This window comes from Zonotrichia albicollis, chromosome 21, assembly GCF_047830755.1.
Source record: "Zonotrichia albicollis isolate bZonAlb1 chromosome 21, bZonAlb1.hap1, whole genome shotgun sequence".
NCBI classification, from domain to species: Eukaryota; Metazoa; Chordata; class Aves; order Passeriformes; family Passerellidae; genus Zonotrichia; species Zonotrichia albicollis.
Window position 1 is genome coordinate 8,647,414 of NC_133839.1, and position 18,047 is coordinate 8,665,460.

Consider the following 18,047-nt stretch of genomic DNA (forward strand, 5'->3'; position numbering starts at 1 on the left):
ATATTTCAGAGGGAGACTCTGCTTTGCTTCATGTTTGAGTCTTAGGGCAGAGAAATCACAGCCCACCCCTGGAACTGCTTGGCAGGGCTCGAGGGCACACAGCAAACAACAGCAGCACTCATTTTCAGCTGGCAAAACCCTCCCAGAGCCTCCAGCTCCGTCTGACCTCTGCAGAAAGATGCAGCTCTGTCTGATGGGCAATTTTCAGCATCCCTCAGTTGACCACTAAAGATGGTTTCAGGGGAAAAACACTTCTGATAATGGATAATAAATAATATAAGGCAGGAAAGCGACTGCAGGGGTTTAAAAATAGCCAGTCAGTTTCCTCTCTCCTCTCCTGGGAACCTTCTGGGTCTGAAAAGCAAAACACTCAAAGCAGGGTCAGGAGCCCAAGTTCAGGATGTTTGCTCTGCCTAGCTAACCCCAAACACTCAGAGGCAAGGATCTTGAAAATCATGAGATTCAAAACAAATGACTTTTCAGGGCTTCTCATTTGCCTCTAAGCACACAGGTGAAAGGGAACAGGCAGCATCACACCCTCAGGTTTCCCTCCACAATTCTTGAAGGTCAGGAAATTGTTGCAAAATGGGATTAATTGACATGCACGTGACTTCAGGGATTTAAGAAAAGGATCAGTGCTTGAGTGACTCATTAAAAAAAATATACTGTCAATTTGCACTTGGCAAACTCAGCCAGAAACTTTTCACAGCACGCTGAGCTTTTCCATGCCATCTGTAAATGTCCCATCCATTCTGGCAGGCCCAGGAATTGGGTGCTGTGAGAAATGCACCAATTTTTGCCTTTCCAGCCCTCTGAAATCAGCTCTTGGCTGGATAAATACAAACCCACATGCCCAACACTGGAGCAGCTCTGCTCCTCTGCTGCAGCCTCCAGCCTTTCCTGCAGGGTCAGCAACATGGAGAGGGTAACACAGAGAAACTTTTGGCAACTTTAAGCCAGTTTTCTGGTTTGGGAATCAATTTGGGTCAATCTGTCATAGTCAGGACCTGCAGATTCAGACTGAGATAATAACTGGGCTCAGCCTGGACCCCGAGTTGTCTCTCCCCAGCCCGTGGTGTCCGAGCATTCCCTCAGCTCCATCCTCCATTCCTCCTTTGCTTTCCTCTCCCGCTGCTGCTGAGTGGGGCTTCCCAGCACATTTCCTACAGGGCAAAACCCACAATGACCCAGATCCTATGCTCAGTGTTCCTGTGGGGTTTTTTTTTTGCCACCAAGTGAAGGCGCCCACCCCAAAGCGTGGCTCACAAACACTCCCACAGGAGCTGCTCCTGCCTGGCATCAGCTGCCTGCAAACAACCCAGTGCTCCTGCCAGCACCCCCAGGGCAGTGCCAGCCCCCCCAGGGCACTGCCAGCCCCCAACAACTCCACATTCCCTTTGAGCCCCAGTGAAATCACAGCAGGACTGATGCCAAGAGCTGCAAAGAGCTGATCCCAGCCCCGAGCAGAGAAGGCAGGAATCACCCTCACCACCTCAAAGTGAGCCCCGCTGGAGCATCACACACCTCCAGCTCTCACTGATGGACCAGAGAGGGACCCAGGAGCCAAAGCAGCAGCCTCTGAGGGGAACTGGGCTGCTTTATGTGGGAGCTGCAGCGTTATCCGGCCTCTGTCCCAGCTCTGGCACCAGCTCACAAGGCGAGTCTGTGTCAGGCTCTGACACGGAGCCCTCAGCACTTCCTCCTATTGTGCAGCTGGGGAAGCCCTTTTCCTTGCTGTTTTTAAGGCATTTTAGAGGAAAAGGGCTACCTAGTTACAGGAATTACTAACTGGAGGTTAGGCATTATGAGCTAGATCAAAACGTTTTGGGCATTCTGATTTTAATTGGAAAAGATTTTTGTTTTAACTGCCCAGGCTCTGCTGGAAGGGCATTTTATAAGAAATAGTAGTAGTTGTAATAGTAATAATAATAATAATAGTATAATAATAATAATAATAATAACAATAATAACAGTAAGCAACCTATCTGTTCCACTTCAGGATGAGGGGGGAAGTTTGAGCAAGAAGGGAAAACGATGTCACTGCTCTGTCCATACAATCTGTACAGAGATGTGAGATTGGGTCCCCCCAAATTTGGGGACCAACTGACCTCAGACCCAATTCTCACTCCCAGCATGATCAATGCCCTGATTTAACCAGATTTTAGATGAAGGCCACCCACCACATGCCACAGCTTACAGCAGACATGGATTTTAGGAGGTTCTCTGCTGAGTATTTCAGATCCAGGGCAGTTGGATCACTCTGCCTCCAGGTTTTGGGCGTTTTTTGGAGCTGTTTTTGACAGAGCAGGCACTGTGAACTCTGTGCTGGCAGGGAGGAAGGCTGGCTCAGGCTCTCCTGCCCCTTGTGCCTTTCCCCAGCTGCAGCACCCCTCGGCCAGCCGGGTTAATTTGGGATCACAGCTCTCCTCCTCAGCAAGCATTAACACAGCCAGGCAACCCCCTAATTACTGTCAGCTCCTAGCAGAGGAAGCACAGCAAATCCCTGGGCAATCAGGATCTGAAAGTCTCCATCCAGCCATTCCGAGGTTCATTTCCTGCAGCCCCTGTGCACAGGCAGCTCCCGCCGAGGCTCCTGAAGCTCAGCAATTATCCCACAAGCCTTGCAGGAATATTTCTCCTCCATCCTACTCCTTACACCACTCCCTTGGTTGTAGAAAAATCACAGATTTTTTGGGGGGTTGGGTTTTTTTAAGATTCCAACAGGTTTGGGTTGAAAGGGACCTTAAAGATTGTCTCGTTCAACCCCTGCCATGGGCAGGGACACCTTCCTCTGGCCCAGGGTGCTCCAAGCCTGGAACATTTCCAGGGATCCAGGGGCAGCCACAGCTTCCCTGGAAAACCTCATCACCCTCACAGGGCACAATTCTTCCTAATATCTAATCTAAATTCACTCTCCTCCATTTTAAAGCCCCTTGTCCTGTCACTCCAGACCTTTGTGCAAAATCCCTCTCCAGCTCTCTTGAAGCCACTTCATGCTCTGTGATGCTAAGATTGCCCCAAACCTTCTCTTCTCCAGGCAATTTATCAAGTATTTGAGGAGCTTCCATTAGGGCAGCAAGCAACAACACAAACATCTGTTTTCCAAACTTTCTGACCTCTAAAAGCTCATCAGAACAAGGCCAGCGTGTGAGGTGGGCGGAGATCAAGCCACTTTCTCAGAAGGAAGCAACCACAGCACACTTCAAGCAGGCACCTGGATTCCTTCACAGCAAAGAAAATACTCAAAGAAAAATAAGAGGCAGGATACAACCATTAATATCAAAATGTGCCCAAAAAAGCTGAAGGCAGCAGGGCCCCAGGTGTGAAAAGCACCAAGAGATCTCAGAGTGCTCAGGATCACAAGACACGAGTTTTGTTAGGGACATCACCAAATTTTGTTAGGAATATCCCCACACCGAATTTTGTTAGGGACATCCCCACACTGAATTTTGTTAGGGACATCCCCACACCGAATTTTGTTAGGGACATCCCCACCCTGGAGGAAGCTGCAGCTCTTGGTGGTAACGTTTTCCCTCCTCCCTGGCTCTCCCTGGAGTTCAGAGTCCAGCAGGCTTTAAGCCCCTCTGCTAAGGACCATTATTATTTCTCGAGCTGTTTGTCTTTAAAGGCAGCTTTTATCTCCCCATCACCTTTCTGCCAGAATGTTTCAGTCAGCTCTTTTAACAAATACCACCTAAGGTGCCTGCAACCAAAAGGAAAACAGGAAAAACATTTCTCCCTGTTGCTTAGCAATCAGTGTGTGGCGGGTTCAAGGCTCCCAGGTGCTCCCTTATTGTAATTTCCATCCTTGCTTGCTTGGCTTCGCTGCAGAACAGCCAGGGAGAGGAAAAACCACCGGTGGAAAAGAGGGGAAAGGTTATGGAGCCACAGAAAATTCCAGGGAAAAGTGGGAATAGGTGGAGCCCATCAGGATAAGGGAAACTCAGCTCTGAAATCAAGCTGTTCCTTCTCATCTGCCAGAAAAATTAGATGAAATGGTGAGATTTCATTTGATACTGAAAACATACATCCAGCACCTGGGTGGATACAGAGCAGAGCAAAGCTCTGGCTCTGCTCACCTTCCAAAAACACATCCAAGGGCAGGCAGCACAGCTTTCCACCCACAGCACCCAGCCAGAACCACGCGTTCAGCTGAGTCGCGTAAATGGAGAATCCCACAAACAGGAGGCTCTGGAAACCGATCCACGGAGAAATCCCAGTGGATATCAGGGAAACTTTGCTGGGCAGAGCAGCTCTTCCTCCTCCTCCTCTTCCTCCTCCTCAGCTCCTGTCCCAGCCCTGGTGGCTGTGCTGCTGCAGGGACAGGTACACCCACCCCACCTGTGCCTGCAGATGGGGAATGGGGACTGGCTGTGCATCCAGCCAGGAGAGCAGGAGGGCAGCTTTACTCCAATTTTATTCCAGACTTATTCCAGCTTTATTCTAACTTTATTCCAGTTTTGTTCCAGTTTTATCCCATCTTTATTACAGATTTATTCCAGCTTTATCCCAGTTTTATTCCAGCCTTATTTCAGCTTTACCCCAGCTTTATCCCAGCCTTATTCCAGTTTTATTCTGGCTATTTTCCAGTTTTATTCTGGCTATTTTCCAGCTTCATTCCAGTTTTATTCCAGCTTTATCCCAGCCTTATTCTAGTTTTATTCTAGCTATTTTCCAGCTTTATTCCAGTTTTACCAGGTTTATTCCACTTTTATTCCAGCTTTATCCCAGCCTTATTCCAGTTTTATTCTGGCTATTCTCCAGGTTTATTCCAGCCTTATTCCAGTTTTATTCTAACTATTTTCCAGTTTTATTCCAGTTTTATTCCAGCCTTATCCCAGCATTATTCCAGCCTTATTCCAGCTTTATCCCAGCTTCATTCCAGTTTTATTCCAGCCTTATTCCAGCTTTATCCCAGCCTTATTCCAGTTTTATTCTAGCTATTTTCCAGCTTTATTCCAGTTTTACCAGCCTTATTCCAGTTTTATTCCAGCTTTATCCCAGCCTTATTCTAGTTTTATTCTAGCTATTTTCCAGTTTTATTCCAGTTTTATTTCAGGTTTATTCCAGCTTTATTCCAGCCTTATTCCAGTTTTATTCTAGCTATTTTCCAGCTTTATTCCAGTTTTATTCCAGCTTTATCCCAGATTTATCCCAGTTTTATTCCCGCTGTCTCTCCTGGGCTAGGGAAGGCCAGGAGAGGCTCCCCGTGCCCCCTGCCCAGGTGACAGCACACGCAGGGCACCCCTGGGGACAGGCTGCGAGCCCACAGTGCTGCTCCCCCTGGGGACAGGGATGCAGGCTGGGGGCTGTGTCACCACCCCAGCACGCCCAGACTCAGCTCCCTGAGCCTGCACTCATTGCCCTGTGCTGGGAGGACGTGCCTGGACACACACAGGGCAGGGGGTGATGCCACAGAGCTGCCGAGAGGCCCAGGAGAAAAGTGATGCCACAGCACAGGCATAGGGAAGAAGCACGAGGGGTTGATACCTTGCACAAGATTGTTTTATATCCAAAGCTTGAAAATGGAGCCAAACAGGTTGCAAGGCGCTGAGTTGATAAAATAGATTTGCACAAAGTTATCCCGGTATAGGAATAAGGTGGAACAGATTTAAATGCCAGATCACGGGGAGAAACAAGGCAACAGCAAAGTACCACACACACAATGTTAATAACACCAATAAATAACTGAGATTACTGAAAATAAGAAAGCCAGTTAAACAGGAACAGAGCCCCTTAAGAGGGGATATGAAAAGGATGTTCCAACAATGGTCCTGCATCTCCTCTGACCGCACAAACATCAGGGAAAGCATAAATCAAACCCCAGACACGCCGGGAGGCTGCAGGAAAGCCTGATCTGAAGTGAGGAGTGAAACCCTGGAGCCAGGCTCCAGCAGAGTGAAGAGCTGATGTGAGTGAAAGCCAGCAGCCAGGAGAGGAGCCAGAGGGCTGGAGCAGCCCCAGGGATGAGGGAGAGGAGCTGCAGGAGCAGCAGCAGAGACATCCAGCAGCTGGAGCAGCAACCCCAGTGCTGACACTGCACAGCCCCTGCCAAGGCATCTGGGCCAAATTCACCATGGGCTGGGCAGGGCTGCAGTGAGTGGACATGAAAATATTGTGCTGTGACAGCCTGGGCACACACTTACTGCTGTTGGCCATGTGAGAGTCAGGAAAAGAGCTGGAAAGGGAAAGTTTCGCTGCCCAGCCCTGAGCTGGCTATTGCAGAGATACAGAAACAAACACTGACATGGCTGAAAAGTCAATTAAGGATTGGAAAAGTCCTTCAGTATTCCCAGGTATTGTTAGGCGCTCAGACAAAGGATGTTTAAAAAAAAAATTATTTTCCCTTTGGTAATTACCACTCTGAAACGTTTCCGCTGCGCATTGTTTCAGAGGGGGAAGTTATTCCAGGGCCTCCCTCCATGGCCAGAACTCATTTTGTGGTGGGGGTTTTGGCATGGAGGAGCAGTGCTCTCCCAAACAATGCTGTGTGCCAGATTTGTCCCTCAGAACTATCAACAAACTCATCAAGTGCCACCAAGTCACACCATGGCTGAGTCTGGCCACAGTGCTGCTTACCCTCCCAACTTTTTACTGTCGAGCCCATGATTTATGCTGTTTTTCCTTCAAACCTTGGCTCTGGGAATCACGTTGAGTGCCAAAAGAACTTCAGGTTTTATTAAAATAAAAGGTTATCCCATGAGCACTGAAACTACTTGTGTTGCTTCCTATGGTTTTGTGTCTCGAGACTGTTTTTGGTGCCTAAAAACGCACGAACCGAGAATGAAAATGTTTTTGCGGTTAAGTGTTTGTAAGAAGCATCTCCCATGTGGATTTGCTGGTGTCTAATAATACATGAACTCATGCTACAGATGTTTTGGGGCATTTACAAGACTCTTTTCCTCCTCTCAACCATCTCATTTCATCATCTCTGAGCATAGACTCAATTATGTGCGAGCCCTGAGCCAGATCTGCGCGGCGCGGGTCGGCGGGTTCAGAAGTCATCTGGGGAGAGAGGGCACAGCCAGAGGGACACTGGGACAGCATCAGCCTGATTCTGGTAGGAAATTAGATTTTGAGCTCTTTCTGGCTCCCCTAACTGCAGGGAAAACAGAGAGGAAACACAATCCAAGCTCCTGCAGAGGGTCAGGGAGCAGACAGTGGGATCACCCAGCCTTTCACAGCAGTGGGGCCCTGAGCAGCTTCTCCCCTCTTTCAGGAAGGCCTGATCCATCCCTTCCTGAGCTGCCAGCACCATTGCACCGTGACTTTACCCCAGCAGTGAGGATCAGACCCATATCAAGGCTCATTTCCCAATGCCATCTGTGCCACGCGGGCACGGAGCAGTGTCAGGGTTTCCATGACATGTGGGCACGTAGCACGGTGGCACAGAGGGTGCCACCCAGCCAGGGCATGCACTGAGTCATCTCTCACAACAGCCAAACCCTTGGGGAGCTTCCCTTTGCCCCTCCTTGCCCCAGCCCTGGCTGAGAGTCACCTTTGGCAAAGCTCCTTCCCAGGGCACAGCTGGCACTCGAGGGGCCCTGGCAGTGGAATTGTGTCACAGCTCGCAGGTTCTGAGGCCAGTGGGACTGTCAGCAGCAGCCAGGTCTTTGATTATAGATAAATAAATAGCTGGGGAGGGCTGGGAGGGCCAGTTCCCCTCAGGGGTGTGGGTGCAGAGGTGGGAAAAGGTGGAGCTGAGCCCACTTAACTCGTCTGTCTCCTCCCCCGTGCTTCCCCCATCCGTCTCTGCCAAACAGAAAGGGAAATCCGGGATTTTCAGCTGCTTTTGATTCCCTCTTGCTCTGCACACAGCTGGGTGGGGAGGGATTATTCTGCATTTCCTGCCTCCAGACAGCTCCAGGGCTGCCCAGGCGGGATCCCCCTGGTCAGGGGCTCCCCAATCCACAACCATGACACTGCCAGACCCCACAGGGCTGGACCAGCTCCTCCATCCCTCCCCAGAGCCCCCAGAAGCGCCTCCTAAGCTGCTCTGCTCAGCCAGCCCAGGCTCTGACACCACAAACCACATTGCTCCTCCTTCTTCCCTCAGCTGCAGTTTCTAATTCACACTGGGTTTCCAGTATGGGAAAGGAGAAGTGCTGGGAGGGCACAGTGATGAAAGAAAACCCCCCTGACTCTCAGAGCAATGCACACGGGAGAATAAAGGGAGAAGGATGAGCAGAAAGGGGTTATTCAGGGGGATTTTTGGGCGCTGCTTTCCTGGCAGGCAGCAGAGGAAGCCCCCTTGTGTCAGGTCAGCACTGCATTTCCCTGTCAGCAACATCACAGCCACACACTACCAAGATTGTCACACCCAAAGCAGCCTTGTCCTCCCAAACTGCTCCTCAAGACACCCAAACTATCCTTGTCCTCCCAAACAGCTCCTCAGTTCCTCCAGGTGAAGGGCCTGATGCTCACAGCTGTTCTCTGGGAGCTCACAGCACCCAAATTACAAATTTGCAGCTGTCAGCAGGATGGGATTGGGTGTTTCCCACTCCTGAGCTGTCAAGTGGAAGCAAAAACCCAAAATCCTGCTGCCAAAAGCTGCTGCAGCCCCATCACACCCAGGGAGAACCACAGCAGAAGCCAGGGCAGGAGTGAGGACACAGGGCTGAGGAGATGCCTGCACAGAGGTGACACAAGAAAATCAACAAATCAGATTTTGGATGCAAACAGCCTTTGAGGTTCCTAAAGTCAGGCCTTCAGCAGCATCTTTCTGGAGGTGGTGCCCCAAAGCCTGAGCTCTGGGCCACAACACTGGGGGGCACCACATGCTGCCCGCTCCAGACACCACGAGTGATGCCAGGCACATGACTCCAGGAGTTAAAAACACCAAATATCACAAGTTCTGCCCCAGCTGAACCAGCAGCCCTGCCTGTCCTGTCATTGTCATGTGATGGGGCAGGCAGGGGAACCTGGGGAGAACCCAAGCAGAGCCAATCCTTCCAGCAGTGCTGGCACCACAAAGCTCTCCAGGTTCATAAAAGAGCCAACACCAAACTGCACCTGGCTGTCCCCTCTCCCTGTTGGGTTTTATCACCTCAGGAGTGATTGCCCTGAAACCAAAGATGCTCTTTTGCTTCTCAACAGCATTTAACAGCCAGCAGTGGCCAAATCGAGCTGATACAGACCAGGGCTTTGCCAAAGCAGTCAGCAAAGTGGATCTGCCTTATTTGGGTTTGCCCAAGCACACTTGGGCAGCACTGGCAGTGCTCAGGGCTCCCTCCTGCAGCAGCTGCTTCTGCCAGCACTGCCCCGAGCCCTCTGCAGGGGACAGACAACAGCAAATTGCACTGACAGGCCCTCACTGAACCAAACTGCCAGAGGCAGCTGCTCCGTGGCTGATCTGCCGTGAGTCAGGGTGCCCAGCCCCGGGGCAGGGATGGAGCCAGCACCGGGATCTGGCTGTGCAGGGATGTGATGTGGGTTTGTAGAGACCTGGCTATGCAGGGATCTGGATTTTCAGGGAACTGGCTGTGCAGGGATCTGGGTTTGCAAGGATCTCAGTTTGCAGGGACCTGGCTGTGCAGGGATCTGGCTGTGCAGGGATCTGGGTTTGTAGGGACCTGGCTGTACAGGGATTTGGGTTTGCAGAGACCTGGCTGTGCAGGGATCTGGCTGTGCAGGGATCTGGATTTTCAGGGAACTGGCTGTGCAGGGACCCAGCTGTGCAGGGATTTGGGTGTGCAGGGATGTGGGTTTGTAGAGACCTGGGTTTGCAAGGATCTCAGTTTGCAGGGACCTGGCTGTGCAGGGATCTGGCTGTGCAGGGATCTGGGGTTGCAGGGATCTGGCTGTGCAGGGATCTGGCTGTGCAGGGATCTGGATTTGCAGGGATCTGGATTTGCAGGGATCTGGGTTTGCAGGGATCTGGCTGTGCAGGGATTTGGGTTTGCAGCCACCTCAGCGCCCGAAAGGCTCTGCTGATCCCACGGGATTGTCAGGATGGAAATTGAGAGCAGACAGCAAGAGAAGGCTGAAGGTGCAGGGAAGAGATCCCATTTCACTGGAGAGAGGGAAAGTGCAAATTGAGAGCCTGCACCTCCGGGAGAATCACAGCTACAGAGTAAAAGCTGCACGAGGAGCAAATTCTCACATTGCCCTCAAGCTCCAGACAGAGAAGCTGGTGCTGAAGGATGGGGAGGAAGAGCAAAGAAACAGAGGAACACTCCAGGAGGTCACCTTGAACATCACATTCTTAGCTAGGGACAGCCTGTAATGCCACCAAAATCAGAGGGTTGACTGGATGTGCACCAGATGAGGATGTGGCACAGGGTGTTTCACCTCATTTTCTCACTAGCACAGACCCAGCCAGACCACTTTAAAAAATACATTGAAAATAGATAGACTGAACAATTCCTGGAAACATCAGCTCCCTCTGCCTTGCAGTACACAGAATTAGCACAGCTTTAATTGCACCAGTGACTCTCTGAGGGCAGCAGTGAGAGCTGAACAGGCAATTCCAGCCCCTGCAGCGAGCACATCCATGGGGTGACCACTGGTGTGGTCACACATGGGCGAGGCACAGAGGTTTGGTGAGCACCAGGCATCTCAAAACCTGCAGCCAGCCTGTCCCAGAGGTGACAGAGCCCAGGCAATAATGACAAACCTTTGGCCAGCATGAGCCCCAAGACAGGCTGTACCCCAGGCAGTGTCAGATGCTGGCTCAGGCTCCAGAGGTCTGTGCTCTCACTCTCCTTCAGCAGCTCTTGTCTGCATCAACGCCACCCTGCTACCTGCTTATTTGTAGTAACCCTGGTATTACTGACCTGGCACTCCCAGGGCTGTGTTTCTCATGTTTATTCAGTGTGGGAACACAAAAACTCTGGATGTTTTAGCACCAGGGACCCAAACAGCAGCAACTGGGGACACTTTTCCCCATCCCTTTCAAACCAGTGTAAGGGCTCAGCCATCACACCAGCTCTTCCCTCTCTGAAGGGCTGGAAACAGGGATTGCCACCACCCCAAAAGCTCCTGGGACAGCATCAGCCAGAGGCACAAAGCAGTGTGTTCATGGCCTCATGGATTCAGAGCTGGACGTGCACAAACAGTGTGGGATGGGCTCAGCCTTGCCAGGGCAATTCCCAGAAATCCCAAGACTTTACAGAGTGCTCCTAAATCTCTGCCCTTACAGATGAGAATTAAACCTGGGAGTCTTTTTCCCATAGTTTCTCACTATCTCCAAAGAAACCAAGCGATGATTTGCCTGAGGGAAAAGGAGAGTTTGGCCAAGAGCAGGAGATCGAGGGATTTGTTGTTTTTGACTGCAGCCGTGGTCAGGAAATGGTCCTAGAGCTCATTTTCAGCTCCTCCCTCCTGATAACATCTACCATATGCACGCAGTGGAAAAGAAACAACCTTTGATACACACACAGCAGACTTTGATTCACCACGGGGCCGTTGGCAGCTGTCACTTCAAACTGGGACTGACACCAGCATCAGCTCCCTGGCCCTGCTTCACTCTCACTTAAAACCTTTCCATCCCAACAGCTTCAGCCTGGGATTGACATCAGCATCAGCTCCCTGGTCCTGTCTGAATCCCAGTTCAAACCTTTCCATCCCAACAGCTTCAACCTGGGACTGACACCAGCATCAGCTCCCTGGCCCTGCTTCATTCCCAGTTCAAACATTTCCATTCCCAGCATCTTCAAACTGGGACTGACACCAGCATCAGCTCCCTGGCCCTGCTTCACTCCCAGTTAAAGCCTTTCCACCCCGATGAGGGAAGTAACACCATTCCCACCCAGTCCTGCAAGGATTAATTGGCTGTTTATTCAGTGCTGCAAGGTGGTACCGGTGCTGCGGACAGGAACAATGAAGACGGAAATTAGTAGCTCATTACTGAAAGTTTTCTTTCTGTGTGCCACAGGACAACGTTTCACCCAGGATGCTAAAACTCTTAAAACTCCACTGAATGAGGTCTCAAACGCGGCAGGGAATAAGCCTGTGCTACAGCAAACCCGGGAAATAATCATTAGTTCCCATCTCCAGCTCCTCTGAGCCCGGCTCTAAGGTCAAACCAAGCTTTTATCTTCTCCTGTATTTCAGTATGCTGAGGAAAAAAAAATATATAATATTAGAGGAATAAATTAGCATGTGAAATGTAATTTAACTAATTAGCTCGCTGGAGTGGAAAATATTTGCTAACCACTTTGAAGTCAGGCCGAGTGCACTTATTAGGACATCAGAGAGGAGAGAGGAAGGAGGCAGAGATGGGGAGACCTCCAGGACAGGCTGTGGGGGCTGCAAGCAGGACAATGAGATTTTTTTCCTGATCTCTTCTGAGTGAGAAATGCTGGGAGACCCCCGGGCTGTGCTGCTCCTCCCTGTCCTGCAGCAAGGGGGGCTTTCCCAGCACTTTCCATCATGGCACAAGGCTGTGAAAAATGCATGTATTTTATGATGGGCTTTTCACAAATATTAAAATGAATATTGTATGTGTTGTGTCAGAAAGTAATGCTGTATTAATTCTCTTAAGTAGTGTGTTAAATATAGTTTTAGGTTATAAAAAGTGTTAAAATAGAAATGATGCTATGTAGGATACTTTTTTTAAAGAAAGGACTCACAGTGAGATAGCAACCACAGGACACCTGAATCTTTCAGAGAAAGGGAATTTACTGCCCCATCATCAGAAGAAATGAACTTCTTCCCACCTCAAGGGCTCTGTCAGGATTCAGAGGAAGAAGCTGACACTGACCAGACAGAATCCTGTGTTTGAATGGAATTTATGCATCATGTATGAGGTGTATGAATATACAACAGGTTATTGTTTTTAAGGGTTAATCTCTGTTAACGTGGGTCCTTTTTCGGGCTCATGCTGCCCAGAAAAAGGTACCCGGACATTCATAACTCTTTGTTTCTGTTGTCTCATATTGTCCTAATTCCAAATTGTCAAAATTATTATTACTCTAATTGTATTACTATTTTTATAACCATTTTATTACTATTAAACTTTTAAAATTTTGAAAACAAGTGATTGGCATTTTTCACAAGGCTGTGACAGCAGCGTGGCATCAGCCTGGCGTGCCCTGGGATGCCCAGCAGGCAGAGGGATGCCCTGGGTGAGAGCAGCAGCATCCCATGGCTGTGGGACATCCCTCCCTGCTCCCTGCCAGCCCTAGCAAGGAGGGGATGTCCCCAATTGAGCCGACAAACATCGAGCCACAAAGCTCCATCATGCCAGGGAGCAGCCTGAGATGCCACAAAAAGCCCGTTAATATCACTTGCAACAGCCTGCTCATTGATTTCCCCACCTTCCACACATGGAAAATGTTGCTCTTTTATTAGCAAAGCTTTGGAAATCCCTCCCCATCGCAGCAAAAGAGGCGGTCTGGGCGATTTTGCAACTGCTGTGGCTGAGTTATGAAAGGGGGGATTGACAGCCCCGCTGAAAGTGGTGGAGGGAGGCAGAAATGAGAGCATCCTCTGCCTGATACACAGCACTGAACATGGGCACCTGCCTGCTCATGTCCCCCAAAGGAGACCCAGTCCATTGCTGGGCAGAGCAGTTTCCCTGAAAAACAGGAATATGAGATCAGAACCCAACAGAGCTGCTGCCCTGGGAGGAGAGACTGACCCAGAGGTTCCAGTTTTTGTGAGGTGTCCCCAGCCTGGGCTCTGCCTTGCTCCTTTTTGAAATCAAAGCTTTTCTCCCTGGGAGTCCAGCCTGGAAAAGGTCGGCGGTGTGCTCAGTGAATGGGTTTGCAGCAGGAGGAAAACCCATTTTCCAAGCCAGGCCCTCCCACAGGGATGGCCCAGATGTGACTGACACAGAATCCTGCAGAAAGCCCCAGGTAATGCAGCCCCATAACTTTTCCCAACCTGCCTGTGTCATCTCTAAGAAAAAAAAAAAGGAAATTAACGAGCCTGAAATAGAAATTAAAGCCCTGAAATAGAGGGGGAAATGCCAGCAGTGCTCCCTCCTGCTGCCCACGCAGACGGGGAAGCGACGGCAGGAGATGAGCAGGGACCCGAGGGTGGGTGTGAGACTCCAAACCCTGCCTGGCTGGGGGAAATGCTTCAGCTCTGAAACAGGAGCTTCTCCATCACCCCATAGACAAAAACACCGCTCAGGATTTCCCTGCTGGGGAAACTCCCAGTCTGTGCTCTGCAGCAGAGGGAGATTCCAGTGATTCCACCGTGGTGCTGCTTTCCAGGAATGGGAATTGAGCCTCAGAGCAGGGGGATGTGGGCATGGAGAGGCAGAGCAGCCCCTGAGCCACCCCCTGCTCACGGGGGCTGTCACACAGCGCTCAGGCCTGGGGGTTCCATCCCGCTCTGCCCAGTGCAGGAGAGGGCAGGGGGTGAAAGCTCCAGCGAGCAAGGCTGGGAAATGTGAAAATGGGGATGCTGCAGACCCAGTGTGACCCCCCTGGCAGCTGGAGTTTCCCCAGGGATGCTCTCACAACCTCTCCTGTCCTGCATTAATGCCCTGGCCATGACCTGAGGGCTGGGGACACCCTGATGTGCCAGTCACCAACCAGAGCCTCGCTGCCAAGACTGGCTGCCACCCAGCAGCCTCCAGAGGCTAAAAACCCAACCAACCAAATGAGAAAATAACCCAGTACTAACACATTGCACAGCCCCTTTAACAATTACTTCTCTTTTCTGCTAAAAGCCAGGAACAGGATGAACAAGCAGAGGTCCCTGAGGGACCCAGGCCAGGGCATTCCTCGTGCCCGGTCCCAGATCATGCCCAGAGCAGGGAGGGAAGCAGGGAAGCCTCCACCTGTGTCAGGCAAACCCTGAGGATCCCCCTTGCTGCAGCAGGAGCTGCAGGGAAGTCCAGCACCAGACTGCACTGCTGAGCAGGACCGGAGAATCCTGGAGAAATCTGCTGCTTGGGAATGGAGCTGAAGGAGAATAAAGCACCCAGGCTCTGCTTCCCCCACTCCATCCCCTGCTCCAGCCGCCCCGCTCCTTGCCAGGAATGCTGCAGGAGGCACCTGCCCACCCCGGCACACCCCAGCACTCCGCAGGGCCGCCACAGGTATCCTCATTATCCTCATTAGTGCAGCAACACTGCCGAGGCTGGCAAAGCCCCCCGGGCTGATTCTAAAAATAGGAGGCTCCCTGCAAGTCCCCTGAGCCTGCAGGGACACTGAGGATGCTGAGCTGGGGCTCCCCAGCCCTGCCAGGATCCAACACACCTCCCTGCAGGAAATGCTCCCTCCTCCCGGGGAGCTGGGCTCGGTTTTGTGCTCTCGTTTCACCTCTTTAAGCGCACAGACAATGCTGGAGAGAAGGTGGCAGTGATTGTGACAGAACAGTTGGTGGCCATGGAGAAAATCCAGATTTAAGGCTCCTGCAGTGACATTACACGCCCTGAGCACACACAGCAAGAGATGGGCTTTCCCTGCTCCAAAAATCAAAGCAAGTTTGGCCTCGAATTTTAACAGCACCTGGATCACACCCTGAACATTTACACAGGTGGGACACTGACCAGTCACCACCCACCAGCCCTAAAAAGCATCACCCTGGTTTTGGGTTCCCCAGCAGCTTTATCCCCCATGCACAACCAGACTCGGGGTGTGTTTCTGAGAGGGGCAGAGGGAAGGTGGCAAGAGGAGCCCTGAGCAGGAATCCCCTGACCCACATTGGAAAGCTCTGCCTCCCTCGATGCTGCAATCCACAGCGATTTTTGCGTGGTGAACCAAACCCTGCAGCTGCAGCAGGGCAGGACCCAAGCCCACGGGCGGTGACAGTGACAGTGACAGCAGGCAGGGCAGCCACCAAGAATCCAGGCTTTCACACCCACAGCAAACCCTCCCTTTTGCACCGAGCCACAACACCAAAGGCTTCCCCTGCCTCCCAAACCCCTCCTTCGGTTTTGGTGCCCTGGATTTGGCAAACGCCACCGCCTGCCCGGGGACACGGCACTCGAGAGAGGAAACGGTCACATCTGGAGGCGGTGCCAGCTCTTGGCATCGTCAACTTCGCCACCACAAGTTCAGCACCCCGGGCTGGCGCCGGGGTGGGGTCGCGGCCCCCGGCTGCCCCCGCGCTCCCACCGTGCCCCCAGCACTGCGCTCACTCACATCGTCATCCTGCACGCTCAGCGGGATATCCAACATGCACATCTGCACGGGCTGCACCAGAGCCTTCTGCACGTTGAACAAAGGTTTCGCCTCCATCTTCCCGGGGATGGAGGGGCTGCTCATCCTCCTCCTCCTCCTCCTCTCTCTCCTCCGCCGGGAGCAGCTCCAGCCCAGGCGGCGAAACCGATCGGAGATTTCTCTCTCTCTTTCTCTCTCCCGATTTTGTCAGCACATCTTGCCGACAGCTGCTGCTTGTGCCGCTCCTACGAGCTCTTATTTCCTCCCTCGCGAATCAAAGAGCGCCGAGGAGCCGCACCGGGAGCTGGGCGTGCGCGCCCGTCAGAGCGCGCCCGTGTGCGCGCCCGTGTGTGCGGGGATGGGGAACCTGCCCCGCTCCCTCCCTGCTGCCCCCAGCTTCTCCTTCCTCCCGGGGAGAGCTGGGCTCGGCTCGGCCCCGCCGGGAGCTCCCCAGCCTCATCGGCATGCGTGGCACCCGCGCATTGTCTCGGAGACGCACAACAGGTCCTGCCTGCTGCTGCTGGGCTGCGATTGTGATCAAACCGCGGCGCTTACAGCCTTCCCCTCTGGCTGTTGTGACAGGCAAACAGGCCGAGCTGGAAGGATGAGAGGGTGTGAAACACAGGGAGATTGAATGGTCGGAGCTGGAGCCTCCCCCTTTCTTCTGCCATCCTTGTTTTCCATTGTCAGAGGCAGGTTCAGCTCAGCGCCTTCCTGTGCTCCAAGGACCACGGTGAGGCTTAAATAATTCACATGCAGAGTGCTGGGGAACCTTGTGGCACTGAGAATGCAGCACGGCACTGGGAGATCACCAGTGCTGGTGATCACTTCCTTTGTAGCACAATTGTGCCTGGAAGGTTTTGCCCAGGTGAGCATTCCCAGGTTCCTTCCCCACCAGAGAACCTGTAAATCCAAACTGGAGCTGTGCTAAAGGAAGCACGGCACAAAATCGGGTGTGAAAATCACCTTCCTATAGAATTTTCACCAGCAGCAGCTGTGGGGTGGGTGTCTCAACATGGAGCAATTAATGTTATCACCTGCAGACACAGATCACACGGGTGTTACTGCTCCCACAAACAGGAGGGAACCTGGGCCAAGCCCATGAGCCACCACCTCACCCTCAACAGCTGCAGAGGCAGGGGGGGGACACCCAGGGTGTCTCCTCCCAGCGAGGACAGCAGGACAGGAGCAGTTTGGGGGGTTCATTGATTCACACCCAGCTAGGGGAGACACTGGGGCCAGCCACACACCCAACAGGGTGAAATGCCAGTGAAAATCCACACTCAACAGAGGGACCAGGGTGAAATGTCACTGAAAATCCCAGACAAACAGGAGCTGATGTCCTTACACTGCCCTTCTTGCAGGGGTGACATAAATATGATGAACAAACCCTGCTCCTCCTGGACACTTTTGGGTGGCTTTGTAGCTCCCACTCTGAGGAGCCTCTTGCAGGGCAAAGCTCAGGGATGGCGCAGCTTTTCCCAGCTTTCCCAAAGGCACAATCGCAGCCCCAGCACGGCCGGGTGCGGAGCAGAGCCGAGCAGCCCCGCTGAGCCAGGCATTCCTGCGGCGTTAGGTAAGCCCGGCTTGGCAGAGCCCCGCTCAGCGCTAAGCCAGCGCTGGGCTGACTCATCCGCGCAGCAGCCAGAGCCAAGAGCCGGGCTTACAGGGGTCTCACACACTCACGGACCCTCCTGTCACTCGCAGAGGGAGCTGAGCCCCTTCCCGGCTGAGTGTGGGACTGGCCCATCATTCCTGGGGGAAATGCAGGGGTGAGAAAAGCAGTCCCTACATGCTGCAGCAATGGGAGCTAACGGGCAAGCCTGGAACAAGACCAAGTAGGGATAAACTCACCATAAATTAAGTTTTAAGTGGAAATTAGGCCGATTTTTCATCCACCATATGGGTGAGATGAGCAGCAGCAGGGAGGATGAGAAGGCAGCACTGCAGCAGCCCCAGGAATGGATTTGCAGGGGAGGAGGGAGG

General features: G+C 52.2%; 1 protein-coding gene across 3 annotated transcripts in view; it reads right to left on the reverse strand.

Moving 5' to 3' along the window:
- Window positions 1-18,047, reverse strand: part of RALGDS (ral guanine nucleotide dissociation stimulator) — a 54,630-nt gene that overhangs the window by 25,375 nt on the left and 11,208 nt on the right. Inside the window, exon 1 of one of the 3 annotated variants that reach the window (XM_074556549.1) lies at window positions 16,044-16,565. The exons of the other annotated variants lie outside the window; for them this stretch is intronic. Within the exon in view, the coding sequence (XP_074412650.1) occupies window positions 16,044-16,166 (123 nt within the window). The 5' untranslated portion in view covers window positions 16,167-16,565. Of the gene's footprint in view, window positions 1-16,043; window positions 16,566-18,047 lie in introns of those variants that run through there. 3 annotated transcript variants of the gene reach the window in all.